Consider the following 19,717-nt stretch of genomic DNA (forward strand, 5'->3'; position numbering starts at 1 on the left):
AAACTACCCACCCTGCCACTCTGGCTCATACCCCTGCTCTCTTTAAAATAGCCAATCGGAATTAGTTTAGACTGTGCAGTCTAACCCTAGCCAATAGGGGAATGACACAGCAGTAGGGGCTACCTGCATCAGGAATAAGAACCCCTTCTCTTCCCTTGTTCACGGGTGCACTTGCCATTGCTCCATCTGTGCGATGCACCCTTCTATAGAAGTAAATTACCTTGCTGAGAGAATTTATATTCAAGTGCTACTTCTTTTGCAGCACTGAAAATTTTACATATAACACATGGTCTCAGAATTCATATTTTTCTTCTCTATCCCTCCTCTTCCCAATGATTGCCTTGCTTTGCTTAGAGAGTTTATTCCAATGGTTTAGTCTGTCTCCAGCTTTGCATGAGACCAGAGTTCTTCAAAATAATCTCACTTTAGGGCAAGGACAGAAATTGGACAATAACAACTAGATGGTCTGGACATTGTTTGGCCCTTTGATGGGGAAAAAGAGATCATTGAAATCCTTTACTAAAGTTATTGTTTCTCCAATTTCAGTCTCACTGTGTTTACAAGAAAAGCCAAAGAAATGTCTCGCTCAGAAAGGGGACCACTCTCTAATATTGGCAGGTACCAGGATAGAGGCCCACAGCTAACTGTGCTTCTGAGATAGTAATAGAAAATATAGATTCTCTAATCAGACAAAAGTGCCTGTACTCCTCTGAGATCTCTTATAGTATATTGTCAGGAAAAAGCCAACTGGTCTAAGACTCAATGCCAATACTCCTGCTACCATTCCTTCCAGAAATTCTTGGGTGATTTTGTCTTCACAAGTTTTCCTAGTTTTTGATGGTTGTGTTAGACTATATAAAGTATGTCTTGCAAGTATTTAAAAAATGGCCATCAAGATAAATCAGTAGCCATTGACATTCTTTACAGAATTAGAAAAAACTTTAAAATTCATATGGAACCAAAAAAGAGCCAAAATAATCCTAAACATAAAGAACAAAGCTGGAGGCATCATGCTACCTGACTTCAAACTATACTACAAGGCTACAGTAACCAAAACAACATGGTACTGGTACAAAAACAGACACATAGACCAATAGAACAGAATAGAGATCTCAGAAATAAAACCACACATTCACAACCATCTGATCTTCAAAAAACTTGACAAAAACAAGCAACAGGGAGAGGATTCCCTATTTATAAATGGTGCTGGGAAAACTGGCTAGCCATATGCAGAAAATTGAAACTGGACTCTTTCTTTACACCTTATACAAAAATCAACTCAAGATGGATTAAAGACTTAGATGTAAAACCCACAACTATAAAAGGCCCTAGAAAAAAATCTAGACAATACCATCCAGGACCTAGGCATGCACAAAAATTTTATGACAAAAATATCAAAAGCAGTTGCAACAAAAGCAAAAATTGACAAATGGGATATAATTAAACTAAAGAGCCTCTGCACAGCAAAAGAAACCATCATCAGAGTGAGCAGACAACCTACAGAATGGGAGAACATTTTTGCAATCTATCCATCTGACAAAGGTCTAATATCCAGAATCTACAAAGAACTTAAACAAATTTACAAGAAAGAAACAAACAACCCCATCAAAAAGTGGGCAAAGGACAGGTGAACAGACACTTTTCAAAAGAAGACATTTATACAGCTAACAAACATATGAAAAACAAAGCTCAACTAACTGACCATTAGAGAAATGCAAGTCAAAACCACAATGACATACCATCTACACCAGTCAGAATGGTGATTATTAAAAAGTCAAGAAACCAGGTTGGTCTGATGGTAGTGGGTTATTAGAACATACTAACATCACTAAAGTTAGTGTACAATCACCCACTGCTAAATTTGACTGGCTTAAAAAAAAAGTCAAGAAACCAACAGATGCTTGTAAGGCTGCAAAGAAACAGGAATTCTTTTACACTGTTGGCAGGAATGTAAATTAGTTCAACCATTGTGAAGACAGTGTGGTGATTCCTCAAAGATCTAGAACCAGAAATACATTTGACCCAGCAATCCCATTACTGGGTATATACCCAAAGAAATATAAATCATTCTATTATAAAGACACATGCATGCATATATGTTCATTGCAGCACTATTCACAATACCAAAGACATGGAATCAACTCAAATGCCCATCAGTTATAGACTAGATAAAGAAAATATGATAAACATATACCATGGAATACTATGCAGCCATAAAAAGGAATGAGATCATGTCCTTTGCAAGGACATGGTTGGAGCTGAAAGTCATTATCCTCAGCAAACTAACACAGGAACAGAAAACCGGATGCCACATGTTCTGACTTATAAGTGGTAGCTGAACAATGAGAACACATGGACATGGGGAGGGGAACACCACATATCAGGGCCTGGTAAGTGGTGAGGGGGAAGAGAGAGCATCAGGATAAATAGCTAACATAAATAGCGGGGCTTAATACCTAGGTGATGATGGGTTGATAGGTGCAGCAAACTACCATGGCGCACATTTACCTATGTAACAAACCTGAATGTCCTGCACATGCATCCCAGAACTTAAAATAAAAAGATAAATTGGTAGAAGAAATGCCTCAGGTCATTTTGCACAGATTCCTCTTGGTTTATCAGATTGTAATGCTACAGCTAACGTTGGATAGAGGGATGAGAAGCTTCTGAAGCATCATTCTTTGTCCTTTGGTGGGCCAGGGTATGGCACAGATTGATTTTAAAATCTTTTGAAAAACTAGGAATTGCAAATGTTACAAGTAGCACTGTGACTATTACCTTTGAATATAATTAAATTGGATCTCTCTAATTCATTTGACTTTATTATATGCTTCTTAGATTTAGCCTTTTGAGTGCTATGTTTAGATTTGTACATGTTAATATCTGAAATAAATAATTTTAAAATGGGACAATAACACAAATTAATAGATGACAACTATCTCACGCTTTATAAAATGAATATAAACCCCGTAACAGATTAGATATTTGTAAGAGTAAATTCTAATTTTTCATTTATTTAATAAACACAGAGATGCCTCCAGAGTCCCGGTTTGACCTGTCTGCAACACAGCTCCTGTTCTGTCCTGTGGAATACTAGAGGATTTCTGGGGACTGCCAGCTCTGTCTACCTGTGCCAGCACACTTAGCACTGCGAAGATGCTGATCACCTGCATCTAGAAATCACTGATCCCGATGGAAATTATTTCTATTTCAGGCTCTGGGTTGTTTACAACAAATCAATTAAAGCTTATTTTAGTTTCCTAAGTTCAAAATTCTGTAAAGTTAATTAGACAAGTTGATAACATTTTTAGCCTAAGTTCTTTCATAGAAACTGGAAGGGCCATATAAATAGCTTACGACTAATGCAATTTCTTTTTGGGAAAAGGAAGAGAAGAAAAAGATTTTTTAGTTTTTATTTAGTCTGTTTTATTTTATTTTATCTTGAAATTAAGCTTAGATCTTGTCACCCAGGCTGGAGTGCAATGGTGCGATCTTGGCTTACTGCAAACTCTGCCTCCCAGTGATTCTCCTGACTCAGCCTCCCGAGTAGCTGGGATTACAGGTGCCCACCACCCCACCCAGCTAATTATTGTACTTTCAGTAGAGATGGGTTTCACTATGTTGGCCAGGCTAGTCTTGAACTCTTGACCTCAGGTGATTCACCCGTCTCATCCTCCCAAAGTGCTGTGATTACAGGCGTGAGCCACTGCGCCCAGCCAAGATATTTTTTTATTAATCCTGCTTTGAGTCAAAGTCATATCAATATAGCAAGGAAGATATTTATTTTTTTGTTGAGACAGAGTCTCTCTCTGTCACCCAGGCTGGAGGTCAGTGGCACGATGTTGGCTCACTGCAACGTCTGCCTCTGGCGTTCACGGGATTCTTCTCAGCCTCCTGAGTAGCTGGGAGTACAGGTGTGCGCACCATGCCCAACTAATTTTTGCTTTTTTTTTTTTAGATGGAATTTCACTCGTTACCCAGGCTGGAGTGCAATGGCGCGATCTCGGCTCACCTCAACCTCCGCCTCCTGGGTTCAGGCAATTTTCCTGCCTCAGCCTCCTGAGTAGCTGGGATTACAGGCACGCACCACCGTGCCCAGCTAATTTTTTGTATTTTTAGTAGAGACGGGGTTTCAACCATGTTGACCAGGATGGTCTCGATCTCTTGACCTCGTGATCCACCTGCCTCGGCCTCCCAATGCATTTTTTTTTGAGATGAAGTTTCAGCATATTGGCCAGGCTAGTCTCGAACTCTTGAGTTCAAGTGATCTGCCTCCATCAGCCTTCCAAAGTGCCAGGATTACAGTTGTGAGCCACCTGCCCAACCACAAGGAAGATAACTTCTAAACTCATTTTACAAAGGTGGAAATTTAGGTTCAGAGAAGTTAAATTCTTTACACAAGGGCACACAGCTAATGTATATCACAATAACCTTTCAAATTCAGGCTATCTTATATTGATCCCAAGGTTTTTCCATTATATCACTTATATCATATATTCTATTATAACCTTATAAAGCTGCATTTATTGCCTCCATTGATAATGTAGATCACGTTTCCCTCCCGGTAGCAGTATGATAAAATTCTGTTACTTCAGTCACTTCTATGCTATTTCTTTTGTGTCAACAGACCCATCTATGAGGCACCTGGCCAGGTTGGGGTGGAGTATTATGGGCTTTCTTTGGTCTATGACTTGGTTTAATTATCACTGGATTCTTACAGAGAGGCTTTGATGACATAGACTCATTCCTTATAGGTGAGATAAACATAAGGTGAAACTGAGCCCTGATTTAAATGCCGTATCAGAATTGATCACTGGTACTATTTATTTTATGTGATAAGTAAAACATTACTAAAAGAAAAACACAGAAGATGTCCAGGACCAATTGTGATATGGCTCTCAAGGGTGTAGGCAGTTCTATTTCCTTCGGAGCCATGGCTCATACATAGTATCCCATCCAATGCTGACAGTTGCTCTTTTTGCCATTTACTTTTGCTTTCTTCCTTTAGGTCTCTAATTTGATACATGTTGCCATTACACATTTAATCCTTCCTCTTTGAACTCCCCAAAGGGCAGTATGCTTTTCTCCTTTGATTTTCCTCCCTAATTTTTGTGTTGCAATATAATGGACTTTCTGATAGTTAAAACTAAAATAACAATCCGGTTGGGCGCAGTGGCTCATACCTGTAATCCCAGCACTTTGGGAGGTTGAGGCAAGAGGATCATGAGGTCAAGAGATGGAGACCACCCTGACCAACACGGTGAAACCCCGTCTCTATAAAAAATCCAAAAATTAGCTGGGAGTGGTGGCGCGCACCTGTGGTCCCAGCTACTTGGGAGGCTGAGGCAGGAGAATTGCTTGAACCCAGGAGGCGGAGGTTGCAGTGAGCCAAGATTGTGTCACTGTACTCCAGCCTAGCGACAGAGCAAGACTCCGTCTCAAACAATAAATAAATAAAATAAAATAATAATAACAAACAATTAAAAAAAAAAGCTTCATTTTCTAAACAGGTCCCCAGTGCGTGTTTCCCACACCCTTGTTTGCCCTTCACTTCCTTTGCCTAATTTAGATTTGTAAGCTCAACACATAAGCACTTTGTCTTTGTTTGTGTACATATGGTGCCTAGCACTCTAGTCTTGGATTTAACAAATATTAAATAACCATGACTTCAGAACGATTATTAGTATTGGCATTTAAAAAATCACAGCTGGCCAAGAATATGGTTTTGGTTTTTTTTTTTCTCAAATGACCTTGTCTGATTTTGACACTGCTATGGTAGACATCTGTACCATAGCACACTTGCATTTACCCTGAATACCACCTGGAGAACAGAGTTGGCAATAAGTGTAGCTGTTTTGCTTTTTTGGAACACTTTTACAAATTCTGCACTGCATACCAGTTTGTGTGTGGATGCAATTTTAGCTGTGTATAATCACCTTAACAGAACTGGGAAAACCCAGATACCATCCTGTACAATGCTCTATTATGACAGAATTATCTCAATGGGTTAACTCTGCATGTTTGAAATAGGTGGGTTTTTTCTCCTTCAATTACTAATGAGCATTCATGATATCAAGTGTAATCTCTAAAAAAAATCTATGCATTAAATACTCTTATGGATTATGTAGTGCCTTTATATTGTTAGATTTTAAAATAAACTTAATTTTACCTGCTTTAAGGCTTAAAAAAACAAAAACCTTAATCTGTATCTCTTACCTAAACTCCTTTACGAGTCCCCTTAAAGCTGGCCAAATGATTTCGGAACGTCATCCCATGGGCCAACTTATAAAAATAAATGCCAAATACATAACAATAGAAGGAATTGATGGTGGATTAGAAGTTTAACATGCATTTCCTTTTAGAAATGTCAGTATCAGCTTTCTCACAATAAGGGAAACACAAAGGTTGTTCTCTGCCACTGGCCCTATATTTCAAGTGCAAACAAATCAATGGAAGAAAGTAGTTATGTCAGTGTGAGGAATACAATAGTGTAACTGAATAGAACAGTTTTGTTTGTGTGTGTATTTTTTATTTAATATTATGTCCAGGGCAGAACCTAGGTAATAATATTGATAAATCCCAGGGAGATGGTTTCCTTTTTCTGAATCAGTTCCAAACTGTCTAAACATCTACCTGACCTCTATGTTAGTGTAGCTCTGTGGCAGCATCCTCAACTCTGAATTTGTTATGTTCCTGTACAACCAAAATGAATAGTCTGATACTCTACCTGTGCTTCTGATACATTTCATCAGGAGGTATATGCTATGAACTCACTGTATCTCTCCCTGAATGTCTGTAATTGTACTCCCCATTAGGGACTCTCTGGAATGCTACTTGCAGGTGAATACAATATTTCCTAGTGGAGTGTGCTCACTGAGAACGATACAGTGTGTAAACGACAACCTTCTACTCTCCTGAGATTCTTACTGACTTGACTACAGAGGTAAAAATAATTGCAAAACAATGCTTTTTAAGAGTTTCTAGGGAAGGGCGAGTGGTGTGAGGAATGTCTTTAACAGAATTCAACTTCTCTCAGTTGGAAATCTTGCCTTGAGAGGGCTGTAACTGGAGAAAGCAGTAACAGAGGAAGCTCTCATCTTGGCGGAGGAGGGCAGCTTCCTGGATCCTTTCTATTATCCTCACCCTCCTTGTAGGAGAGGTGAGTAAATTAAACCAATGCCTGGCACATGGAACAAGCTCCCAGGAGTCCAGGGAAGGAGCCATATTTGTCTTATTCATTATTGGTATTCCAGGCATGGAGATCAGTACCTGGCATACAATAAAACACATAATAAATATTTATTGATGGAGCAGTAAGGGCTCGACGTGTTTTTAAAACAAAATGACTATGTATGCAAAATCACTCTAATCTTGTATATAGCTGGACTAATGGGAATTTAAAACAAATTATTTTGACTCACTTTTAAAGGTGACCCTAAATGCCTAACCCACATGATATATTTAGGGATATATTAGATTTTACAGTTGGAAAGATCAAAGCTTTTTAAGTTACAAGTAGAATGGTATTAAGGCCAGAACTTGAAAAGTATTTCTGAACTTAAAACCCAGTGCTCTCTTTTCCTATCCCCTAATGATTTTCCAGATAATATGATGATAGTAGAAACAGAACAAAGAAACTCTCATTTTTATACTTGCCTTTATGAGGCAGCATAATAGATGGCTTACTTAGATTATGGTTTGTTGACACAATTTGGTTTAGACTAATTGGCAGAGTGGCAGATCTTTATCTAATTCTGTCTTCCTGGTTGTACCTAGCACATTACTGGTGCTCAAATGTTAATAAAACAGCAAGGGATGCCAAGTATCAGATGTCCTCGATGCTGAGTGGTGATAAGCATTATTGACATATGTAGATAAGTAGGTTATACATAGTGTGAAAATTAGCTTTAATTGAAGTTAAATGATAGCTTAGAAGTTGACAGTGAGTTAGTCATTTTGTTGGTGGATAAGACATTCTATTATGCCTTACCTGAGGTGATTGATGTAATTCAGTATCACAGTAGAGCACACAGAGAAAAAAGACCTTGGTTTGCAAGTGGAATTCATAACTCTGGCTGTGAGATCTGGCTGAGAGGCATTCCTATCTGGTGCAGAGGGTCCCCTCTAGTATCCCCACCCCCACCATGGGGCAAGGAGTTTCATACTCTCTGACTTCCTGGAACCCTGGTCCCGACTGCCCTGCCACTTCCAGACCTCATCTTTCAAGGCTGGCCCTTAGCCCGAGGAATCGCCAAGGGGTTTTTTGAGGGGTGTGATGTCACTTAGATGTGCAGGCTGGGTTGCCCTCTTATGGGTGAGCCATTCCATGGGATAGGATAAAGCTGAGATGGAAAGAAAATGGGATTCCAGCTGCAGACCAGACAACAGTACTACCTGCATCAGTGCTCCCTCAGTTAATTTGTAGCTTTTAGTATTTATGATAGGGTATATTGGTTAGCTGGCTCTGGATCTTTCTAAAGTTAAAGGCAGACTGGGAACTAGGGCAAGTCATATAGCCTATGTTAGTGTCAGTTCTTCATCTGTAAACAAGATGATAACACTGTCCCACTAGCCTCAAAGGGTTGCAATGATGAGAATAATCGTGAATATAATTACCATTTGTTGAGTATATATTGGTTAAGCACTATGCAAGGCACTTTGCATGTATTGTATTATATCTTCACAAATCTTCAGGGTATGCAATTTTTTCTTTGCTTATTTTTCTTTTTTTTTTTGTGACAGGGGTCTTGTTCTGTCACCCAGGCTGGAGTGCCATGGTGTGATCATAGCTCACTGCAACTTTGAACTCCTGGGCTCAAGAGATCCTCCCACCTCAGCCTCCTGTGTAGCTGGGACTGCAAGTGAACCCCATCATGCCCAGCTACTTTTTTTTTTTTTTTTAAGTTTTTGTAGAGACAGAGGTCTTGCTATGTTGACCAGGCTGGTCTTGAACTCCTGGCCTCAAGCTTTCCTCCTCTTTCAGCCTCCCAAAGTGCTGGGATTACAGGTGTAGGCCACTTTGCTTGGCCAGACTACTCAATTTTTACTCTCATTTTATAAAACAGAAAATAGGCTCAGAGAGGTTAAGTTTCCTCTCCCAGTAGTTTCCCCCCAACCAGAGACACAAGTGAGATAATGTATGTAACAATCTCATACAAAGTAACATGATAGTTACTCCTTCCTGTAGCCATTTAATACAGGTTTGTTGGTTAACCGGCAACAAACCATGTGTTGAGGATATAGCAGTAAATAAAAGGGACAAACATCCCTGACTTGAGGACCTCACAACACAGTGGAGGGAGAAAACAGTAAATAAAATAAATAAGTATAGATGGTTCTCAATTTATGATGGTCAAGAAATTGACTTTCGATTCTTCCACTTTACAATGGGTTTATCAGGGTATTAAGTGCATTTCTGACTTACAATATTTGAGACTTACAGTGGTTTATCAGGATGTAACCCCATCCTAAGTGGACGAGTACCTGTAAAATATATAGTATGTCAGGCGGTAGGTAAAGTAAGGAAGATAACCAGAGTATATGGTGTTACAGGGAAGGTGACATTCAAATAAAGATATGACGAAGATGAGGTATATTCTATATTTTGGTTGTTGTGTGTGCATTTTTCTTTTTGTTTTTGTGGGTGCAAGTGGGGTGGGGAAAGGTGGAGAGAGAATCCAGGCAGTAGAGGGAACACCAGATGGAAAGGCCACGAGACAGGAATTTGCTTACTGTTTCAGAAACAGCATGGAGGTTAATGTGCTTGGGAATAGAGTAGCAGGAGAAGAGGTCAGAGAGATAAAGGTCCATAGGCCATTCAGGCCGTGGTAAAGACTTTGGCTTTTACCTTGAGTGATATGAGGAGCTAAGCAAAGGAATGATTCGAGCCGGAGTGAAAAGAATTCACACTTTGTCTGTCGTGTTGGAAATGAACTGTAGCAGGCAAGGTCAGAAAGAGGGGGACCAGGTAGGCAGTTATGATAAAGTGCTGGCGAAACATGATGCTGGATTGGACCAGGGTCATGGCAGTAGGGGTGGCAGGTAGAGGTTAGCGCTCAGATATGGTATTTTGGAGGTTGAGCTGATGGTTTTTACCGACACTTTTGAGGTATAACAGAAAGAAAGGAGTCAAGGAAGTCAAGGTTTTCACCTGGGGAATGAGAATGGGGATGGGGAAGACTGGGTGTCTGAGACAGGAGATCTGGAGCTGGTTTGCACATATGAATTCTGAGATGTCTATTAGACACCAGGTGGAGGTGTCAGTGATATTTTTTCACTTCATTGGGTCTGAATTCTTTTATTCCCCCCCTCCTCTTTTCAGAGCTGTATTGGCACTTACTCATGTTCCTTTGCTTTCAAGGTGGTGGCCTATGTCATAGAGAATTTGATGTTGGGGCTCAACTAAGAGGTGAGAAAGAAATACAGAGAAGTAGTTCTAGCAAGAGTAATATAAAAAGGTCTATAGATATAATTTGTAGCTCAGATTCCATTTCACAAGGTTGGGCAGGGACAGTCCCTTCGCTAGAAGTCACACAAGCTGTTTAGTGCACACAGGTGACTTAAGGAACCCCAAAATGTTAGCTGACAATCTAGTCCAAGTGTTTAAAAATGAAGTAGATGTTGAAAGGCATGTTTGGGAGAGAGATCCAAGATGGCTGATGATTAGCAGCTCGGGCACGTACCTCCCAGTGAAAGCGCAAAGAACGAGAGGACGCCACACTTTCAGACGAATATTAGTTGCTCACGGACCAGGAGATTCCCAGTGGAGGAGCCTCACGGGTCGCCAGGGCGACTCTTGTGGCTGGCGTGGCGGTTTTGCTGGTGCCTTAGCACGCCAGTTCTTGGTGCAGAGTCCGGAGATTCCCGGGCAGAAAAGCACCATCAATCTTAACACCGCTGTTTTGGCCGGCTCAGTGGATTGCTCAGATCTCGGCGCAGGGAATCAACAAGTTGGACGTCAGAGACCCAGTTAGAAAGTCGGTAATTATAAAGACGACAGACGGACAAATATATAATGAAGGGAAGAAACCAGCGTAAAAAGGTAGAGAATACTCAAAATCAGAATGCCTCTCCCTCTACAGGGGATTGCAATTCCTCATCAGTAACGGAACAAGGCTTAATAGATTACACGTGTGTTCCAATAACAGAAGCAAGTTTCAAAACGTGGGTGATAAGAAACTTCTGTGAATTAAAAGAACTTGTTCTAACCCAATGCAAAGAAACTAAGAACCTTGAAAAAAGGTTTGACGAACTGTTAACGAGAATGGACAATTTAGAGAAGAATATAAGTGAATTGATGGAGCTGAAAAACACAACACGAGAACTTCACGAAGCATGCACAAGTTTAAACAGTCGAATTGATCAAGCAGAAGGAAGGATATCAGAAGTCGAGGACCAGCTCAGTGAAATGAAACGAGAAGACAAGAATGCAGAAAAAAGGATGAAAAGGAATGAGCAAAGTCTCCAGGAAATATGGGACTATGTGAAAAGACCTAATTTACGTTTGATAGGTGTACCTGAATGTGATGAAGAGGATGAATCCAAGTTGGAAAATACTCTTCAGGATATCATTCAGGAAAATTTTCCCAACCTGGCAAGGCAGGGTAATATTCAACTCCAGGTAATACAGAGAACACCACAAAGATATTCTTCAAGAAGACCAACCCCAAGGCACATAATCGCCAGATTTATTAGGGTTGAAATGAAGGAGAAAATACTAAGGGCAGCCAGAGAGAAAGGTCAGGTTAACCATAAAGGGAAACCTATCAGACTTACAGCAAATCTCTCAGCAGAAACCCTACAAGCCAGAAAAGAGTGGGGACCAATATTTAACATCCTTAAAGAAAAGAACTTTCAACCCAGAATTTCCTATCCAGCCAAACTAAGCTTTATGAGCGAAGGAAAAATTAAATCTTTTGCGAACAAACAAGTACTTAGAGAGTTCACCACCACCAGGCCTGCTTTACAAGAGCTTCTGAAAGAAGCACTATACATATAAAGGAACAACCAATATCAGTCTTTCCAAAAGTATATCAAAAAGCAAAGAACTTTAACACAATAAAAAATTTACATCAACTAATGGGCAAAACAGCCAGCTAGCATCAAACACCGGTATTAAACTTATATATATTTTAATTGGATAAAAAGCCAAAACCCATCGGTATGCTGCATCTGGGCCCATCTTACATGCAACAATACACAAAGACTCAGAGGGAAGGAGGAAGATTTACCAATCAAACAGAGAGTAAAAATAAACTAATAAACAAAAAGCAGGAGATGCAATTCTCGCCTCTGATAAAGTAGACTTTAAAGCAACAAAGATCAAAAGAGGTGAGGAATGACATTACATAATGGCAAAAGGATCAATGCAACAAGAAGAGCTAACGATTCTATAGATCAACGAGATGGAAAATTAACAAGGATATTCAGAACTTGAACTCAGACCCGGAACAAATAAACTTAATAAACATTTATAGAACTCTCCACTTCAAATACACAAAACATACATTACCACCTCACACCTATTCCAAAGGTGACTATATAATTGGAAGTAAATCACTCCTCAGTAATCGCATAGCATTTCATAGGTTTAAATTAAATATTGGTTGGCTGTTTGTTTGTTATCTTCTTCCCTTATTCCTTCCTGACTACATCATTAAGTATAATTATCAGTATAAAAGAGGTTTTCAATACTCATTACTAAATTGCATTCTAGCCTGGGCAAGAAAGCAATACTCCCATTCTCTCTCCCTCTTTCTTTTCCTTCTCCCTCCTCCCCATTCTCTCTCCCTCTTTCTCTTCCTTTTTCCTCCTTCCTATTCTCTCTCTTTCTCTTTAAAAAAAAAAAAAAAAAAAGAAAGGCATGTTTGAAAATTTGATAAAAGTTCAATGTAGTAGCTCATAAATAAAACTAATTGTCTCTATAGATATCAAAATATGAACTTGTCGGGGGTAGGGGTAAACAAAAATAAATCCCTGGGACCAGAACAGCAGAGTGGTCCCAGACGCTTGGATTGACCTTACACATCTCCACGTGGCTGGGGCGAGTGTGTGTGTGGGGGGGGGGGGGGGGCGCTGAGTGAAGCAGCAGGAGCAGTGACATCTTGAAGGACCAGGTATTGTTTCTGGACCAAGTGAATTTGGTTTGGAAATCTGAGCATCTAGAGGAGGCTTGTTCTGCCCAAGGCAAAGCCAGATCTACCAATAAATGTTTCTGATTAATAATCACAGAACTTGCCATCCTGCTCTGTCGCTAAGGAGTGATCAACTTTATATCTGGAGTGTTTGCTGGTCTAGGGGTGGTAGTGGGTCTGGTGTTGAAACCTCTCGCCCTAATTTCGTGGTCATTTTAGTGTCTGAGGTGCCAAAGTGGGCTTGGAAAGCAGGGGAGGGTGCAGCAAATTACAAACAAGCAAAATAAATCCTAAGAGGATTTAACGCCACAGAAGCAACTCGGGGCCAACTCCTGGGCTCAAAAAGAATGCCCAGTATGGCCCGAGCTGGCGGGCCGGTCTTCTGCCCGGGGTTAGCTTTCAGCCCCCAGGCGGCGGCTTGGCGCCAGGAGCGGGCGGGGAGCGGCGACCCGACGCGGCTGGGTCTCCTAGGAGCCAGCGTCGGGTGTGGGGAGGAGGCGCGGCGTGAGACAGCGGGGGACACTGCGAGAGAAAAGCCCTGCGCTTCTCGCCGGTGCACCGGGACTTGCGCCCCCTCCTAGGGTTCAGGCCGCGCGAGGGACCCGCCGGCCCGGCCGACGGCTCCGCGACCCCCTTGCCTACCGAGCGCTGCTCACCTGGGCGCCGCCGAAAGTGCAGCTCAGACGCGAGGGCGCGGCCCGCGGGCGGGCTGGGAGCGGGGAGGCGGGAATCAGCGCGACGGAGCTGCCCCGCCCCCCGATGATGCGGCGGCCGCCGACTGGCCCCCGCGCTGTCACTCACCCCTCACCATGGTTTCGGCACAAAGCAACAAGGCCCGGAGGCCGCTTCCTCCCTGAGGAGCTGCTCGGGCGGCCGGAGGAGGCCGGCCAGGGTGCCGAGCGGCACGGCCCGACCCGCAGCGGGGAGATGGCGTCCTACGTGGATAACAGCTTCCGCCAGGCGGTAATGAAGAATCCCCCCGAGAGGACCCCCCAGGTGAGAACGCGGCGGCCGCCTGCACTTGACCGGATTTCTGCCTCGCAGGCTGCGTCTTCCCCTGTTCCCCCACCCACTTCCTGACACAGTTCGCCCCGAGCACCCCACTTCTCGCATCAGGACCCCTAATTCCAAAGGCATCCCACCTCCGAGTCTTTCACTCCGCCTATGCTGGTTTTAGTTTTCCCTCTCCTTGACGTTCTCCTCAACGCTCCCCTCCCCATGACTGACCTTCCCCCCATGTTGTCCGGCAGTGAGAGAGAGAGTGAGTGTGTGTGTGTGTGTGTGTGTATGTGAATGAATTCTCTAGCTTTCCTTCTCCCCGGCCGCCCTTGGGTGACTGAATCTCAGGGGATGAGGTCCTATCTCGCCTCGTCCAGCGACTCTTGCCCCCCGTGACTGCAGGTCCATTCCTCCCCTTGCAAGTGACCCTTCTACCTTAGAAGTTCGTGATGTTTGAAAGGTACGGTAGGAAACTCGTACGGTTGTGCTAAAGACAAATCCATTTTGACTTTCTAAAGTAAAACATTGAGGTGTTTGTATGTTTACTATTTTTCTTTTCTTTTCTTTTCTTTTTTTGGAAGGATGCTGCTTTCAATTGAAGAGAAACAAAGTTGAATAGCTAGGCTAGTGTTTTTAGTTTAAATTGCAGACCTAGCTGCAGAGCAGGCATGTTCAAATACACCCCCGGGAAGGGCACCCTGCGGATTCTTTGGTGTTGCACAACCTTGTCAAAATTAGGTAAGTTTGTTAACCTTTATACATTTGTTTACCTTCAGGCTTATTCTCTTACTTTTAGCGGCCAATAGGGTTGGATTTGATTGTCTCAAGTTTTACTAGAGAGGGCGAAATTTTATAAAAATGTGGTGGCTTAATTTTCTCCACTTTTAGTTGCTGACCCGATAGTGACGCATATTCCTAAGCATTGGGATGTTGACTACAGGAGCTCCTGCCTGCCTACCCTTTTAAGACAAATAAGCCCTCCTGATTCTTGGGACCATCAAACATTTAGGATCTAATGCTTGAAAGTGTTGCTTCGCTTGTCAGGTGTTGGATGCCGTCTGTTCAAATCCAAATGCTCTCGTTCTCTGATGTCGATTATTATTTAGTGTGGGGAGAACATAATAAAATAGAGTCTTCCCCTGGCTGCCTTTGGACAAGCCCCAAGAATGGCACCTGGTACCGTTTTTTGATTTTTCATTTTCCCTGATGGAACTGTCACATCTGGGAGATCATGGATAGATTGCACATGTTTATCAAACGTGTGGAAGATGGCGGTAGTTTTACAAGAAAATTTGTTTCAGTGTCTCCAGAAAGTTCCCATTCTAAAAGACTATTTTTATCCCAACAAGGAATGTCCTGCTTTGCTCTTTCCCTTCTCTTGGTGTTGCACGCGCGGCCTCTCCTGTGCCTTTTTCATCAATTTAAAATTGTCAGTTGGATCAGTTTTCTGCATCTGAAAATGCACATTCCCTCTCGCAGTGTGAAGTAAAAGCAGATTTCAGTGAAATATTTCCTTTTCTTTCAAGAATATCGTTTTAAGTGCCAAGTGAAATTACGAATGCTGAGAGTGTTAGAACCTAGCAAGGCTGGTCCGAAAATGATGTCAGAGGCCTTTGGTGGAAATTAGAGAGGGGGGAAGTGGTGCATTTGGTTGATTAGTTAGAAGAATAACAATGACTAAAACCTGCTATCAGGTTAGGAGGGTGGGTCACCAAACAAGACTAGAAGAGGCAAAACCTCCACTGTGACTGCGGGGTGACTGTGCCCAATAAATGAACTGTTAAACTTTATTGTTCCCCTGCCAGTTGTGTAGAATAGAGTAAAAACTGACCCAACACAGAATCTTGCCTGAGCCAGAAGTAAGTGGGCCAGCTACTGCTAACCCTACAACATGAGAGCTCCATTGACAGTCGGAAAGCCGCACATTTGCCCCACCAAATCTTCCTAGAAAAACCAAACATCAGGAAACCTAGCAAACATTTCAGACATTCCTAAGTGTCAGCCCTATTGACTTTGATGTTCATTTGGTTATTACTAGAGCAAACTCCCCTGTTTATTTGTTTACAAAAGTTGTTTGAAATGTGAACGTTTTCCATCTTTACTTGACTGGCCAAAGGTAATTGTCTAAAAATTTAAAATGTACTCAGAAGTTATTTTTTAAAAAGCTTTTGTTGTAGAAGGTACTTTTTATATTAAGAATGCTTTGTTAATGGAATGCTGGAAGATTTTCCATAGTCTTGTCTTATAAATGTTTGTGATTAGAGTTTTGTAGTATAAGTAAAGCAATGTTGTTAAATAAGCTTGATATCATGAACAGAAGGACAGGAATTAGGAAAGTTTTGCTGTTGTGCTTCCTTCTGTTTCTGAGGATAGACTTGATAAAGGAGTTTGTGTGATTCTTGTTATAGGCAAAAGGAAAGCGCTTTAAAAGAAAATAATTGGAAAACATGTAATTTAATTTTCCTGCTGTTCAATTCTATTTGTTTTTTAAAGTCTTGCCAGCCTCATTCATTTCCAAGCTCCGTGAAAACATAGGTTTGTATTTAGGTCAATCAATTGCCTAGAATTAATCCTGATGTCATTCGTGTAACCTAAGAAGTTGACCAGAAGAGAATCTTGGGGTGGGAAGAGCACCGGGAACTTTCATAAATTGGAAGCTTTTCATGTCCAGCTGGAAAATGAAAACACATTTCATTTGGGTATGTCTTTAGAGAGGGGGAATAGTAAGGAGAAATACCAAAAAAGTTATCGTCTGAGTTTTAGCCAGGTTATGCATATTCAGTTTCAAGAGACTATCACTATTTCACCTGATATTCTTGAGAAAATGAAAAAAATCTTTAATCCAGTGTGTGTCCTGTATTGTGTGTCTGGAAACCTGGCTGAGTTCTGGTCAATGGGGCATTGTATTCTAAATAACAAACTTCCTTGAAAATAATGAGACCTGAAAACATTATATTGATATTTTTCAGTGCACCTCTGTTGAAAAACAGGACTCTTAAGTAATTGCTTTATTTAAGTATTTGAGTTTCTGTCTTTAATCACTTAAATGAGAAGCTTGGTCACCAAGGCAATTTGGTGAAGTAAAAGATGTAAATAAATTAGACACAGCTTTTATTCCCCAAGGCTTATACAATAAAATGATTTTTCTAAACCATTTTATTAACTTGTTTAGGCCCTTTGAAATTGCTTCTGTAGAGTGTTTAAATGCATCCTGTTATCAGTTTTTCAGGTGAAACATCTATTGCAAAATTGTTTCCTCTACTTAAAAGACCTAATGTAATGCACTTTTAGTTGTAAAAGTTACTTTAAGAAATGTTATATGTAAAATAACCACCACCTCAACTCCTCCTAGTTAATAATCTTACCTCTTTTTTTGGCTATTACAACTTTAGATATAGTTACTAACCCATTACTGTGTCATAAAGAATACAGGACTTAATTTATTACGAAGTCACTCAGTAGAATTCATCTTGAGTCATAATGAGAGGGCTGAAAACAGTAACTTTAGCCCAGAGAACTGTAAATGATGAGAAACGGCACAAAAGAGTATCTCTGACAAATACGTAACTTGCAAATCTAATGGAAGAATTGTATCTGTTAAGTTAAATTTTCCATTTGAGTTTCTTTTTACCATTGTTTATAAGCAGACTCATATTTTCATTTGTCAGCCTATACTTTGATTATATTTTAGCCCATTTTGGGGTTCTAGTAATATTTGCTTCTCAAGTAGTTTTCGTTCATAGAACACAGGTAAACTATCTGTATGCCATTTAAAAAGCGTGTCTCATAAAGAAATGATTGGTCACCAGCAGTTAGATTTCATAACGATGGTATTTTAATTTCTTGGTAAAAGAAATACATTTATAACAAATATTAATGTCAAACTAATAGCATGTGACTTTGAACAAGTGAGAACTTAAGTTTATGGTAAAAAATGTTAACATTACTTGCAATATTGATAGAACCTTAGTCGCCTTCAAATAACCTTTTAAACATTTAGTAATTAATAGTTCCATAATTAGCTTTGCATATCTTGGCTGAGGGTCAAAAATGAAAATCTCTCCAGCTGCAGTGCTGTATGCAGATACTGGTTTAATGCAGTCACAGTCATTCCCAAATGCTGGAACCTTTTTTTTTTTTTTTTTTTTTTTAAGGAGAAGATTACTACCTTGGTTTTTCCATCAAGAAGGGACGTAAGAACAAAACTAGTTTTAATGTTACTGTTTTTAAGAAAGGAAGGATGCACTGTTACTCTAAAGCTCAGTCTTGAAAGAAAATAATGTTTGCTTCATAAGAAAATTTACTGCATTTTTAAATTTAAATTTTACTTTGGACCTGAAAAAAAACTTTTTTGGGTAGATTTTGGATGATTTAAAGTATCACAACAAGGTCTTCTTTTGGTGATATTTGATGAGATGGGGTGCATTCAGGATGGTATGGCCATAGATAACGTTTGGTGATATATATATATGTATTTGGAACAGGATCTTGCTTTGTCTCCTGCCTTGGCCTTGTGAGTAGCTGGGTCTGCTGGCTGATGACAGTGTGCCTGGCTAATTCAAACGATTTTTTGTAGACACTAGGGGTCTCACTTTGTTGCCTAGACTGGTCTTTAAGTCCTGGGCGGAAGTGATCTTCCTGCTTCAGCCTCCCAAAGTACTGGGATTACAGGTGTGACCCGCTGCACCTGGTCCATTGGTGATATTTGAAGTTCAAGTTACATAAAATTGTGATGGGATGTGCCTCAGATGTAAATCGACTATCCGAAATAATGAATTGATAACCTTCTAGAAATAAAAACTCTGATTTTGCTGGACTCATATACTTAATGAAAAAAAATTATTCCTGCTTTTAAAATTTTATATAGAAGTAACTTTGGCCAGGAGTGGTGACACACACCTGTAATCCTAGCGCTTTGGGAGGCTCAGGTGGGAGGATCTCTTGAAGCCCAGATGTTCAAGACCAGCCTGGGCATCATAATGAGGCCTCATTTCTATTTTTAAAAAAGTAAATTTGGTTTAGGCTTAGGAGAAACCACTGAAAATCATTGGTCCTTGATACCTGCATTTTATGGGATATTCCTTCTCTTCACTCCATTTTTGGTAACAATTTTCTTGTCCTGTAAAATGATAATAGCTTTCTGAGGTTTTGTGGATTATGTGAAAGTACATTAACTATTTAGTGCAATGCCTAATGTTAGTCCTCTTTGTAGCACATTTTATAAAATACCTATTATTTAACAGGCCTTGGGAATTCAAAGATGAAATGTGCGTCCCTCAAGTAACTGACTAATCCATTGTTATAAGTAGGTTGTAATTCATTAGTGCTATAACAGCTATCCTATGACAGCACTGAAAAGGATATGGACTTCCTAGATGAATGTATATTAAGTTGTAGGGGAGTAAGAATTCACCCACCAGTGAACTGGGGGACCTGAAGTGCATCCCAGATTGACCTACTGTCATATGATTAACACACATGGTAAGACAACACGTGTAGATCTTTGTTCAGTGTGCTGGGAACCAGGGATGAGGAATGATTACAGGTGTTTGGAAGCTTGTGATTTGTGAGGATAGTGAGAAGAG

At 40.6% G+C, this 19,717-nt stretch overlaps 1 protein-coding gene and 1 long non-coding RNA gene across 9 annotated transcripts in view; both read left to right on the top strand.

Moving 5' to 3' along the window:
• Positions 1–19,717, top strand: part of LOC135277781 (uncharacterized) — a 223,434-nt gene that overhangs the window by 40,004 nt on the left and 163,713 nt on the right. The gene's annotated exons all lie outside the window — the stretch shown is intronic.
• LOC135268135 (rap guanine nucleotide exchange factor 6-like) overlaps positions 14,049–19,717 on the top strand; it is a 141,204-nt gene continuing 135,535 nt past the window's right edge. For 4 of the 7 annotated variants that reach the window (XM_064383759.1, XM_064383764.1, XM_064383765.1 and 1 more), the window contains exon 1: positions 14,062–14,129. In XM_064383759.1, coding sequence (XP_064239829.1) covers positions 14,100–14,129 — 30 coding nt within the window. In that variant the 5' untranslated portion in view covers positions 14,062–14,099. Of the gene's footprint in view, positions 14,130–14,713; positions 14,871–19,717 lie in introns of all 7 variants that reach the window. The other 3 variants (XM_064383761.1, XM_064383762.1, XM_064383760.1) reach the window with 1 other exon arrangement.

Source organism: Aotus nancymaae, unplaced genomic scaffold (assembly GCF_030222135.1).
Source record: "Aotus nancymaae isolate 86718 unplaced genomic scaffold, 86718_ANA_hifiasm-v0.15.2.pri h1tg000033l, whole genome shotgun sequence".
Lineage (NCBI taxonomy): Eukaryota > Metazoa > Chordata > Mammalia > Primates > Aotidae > Aotus > Aotus nancymaae.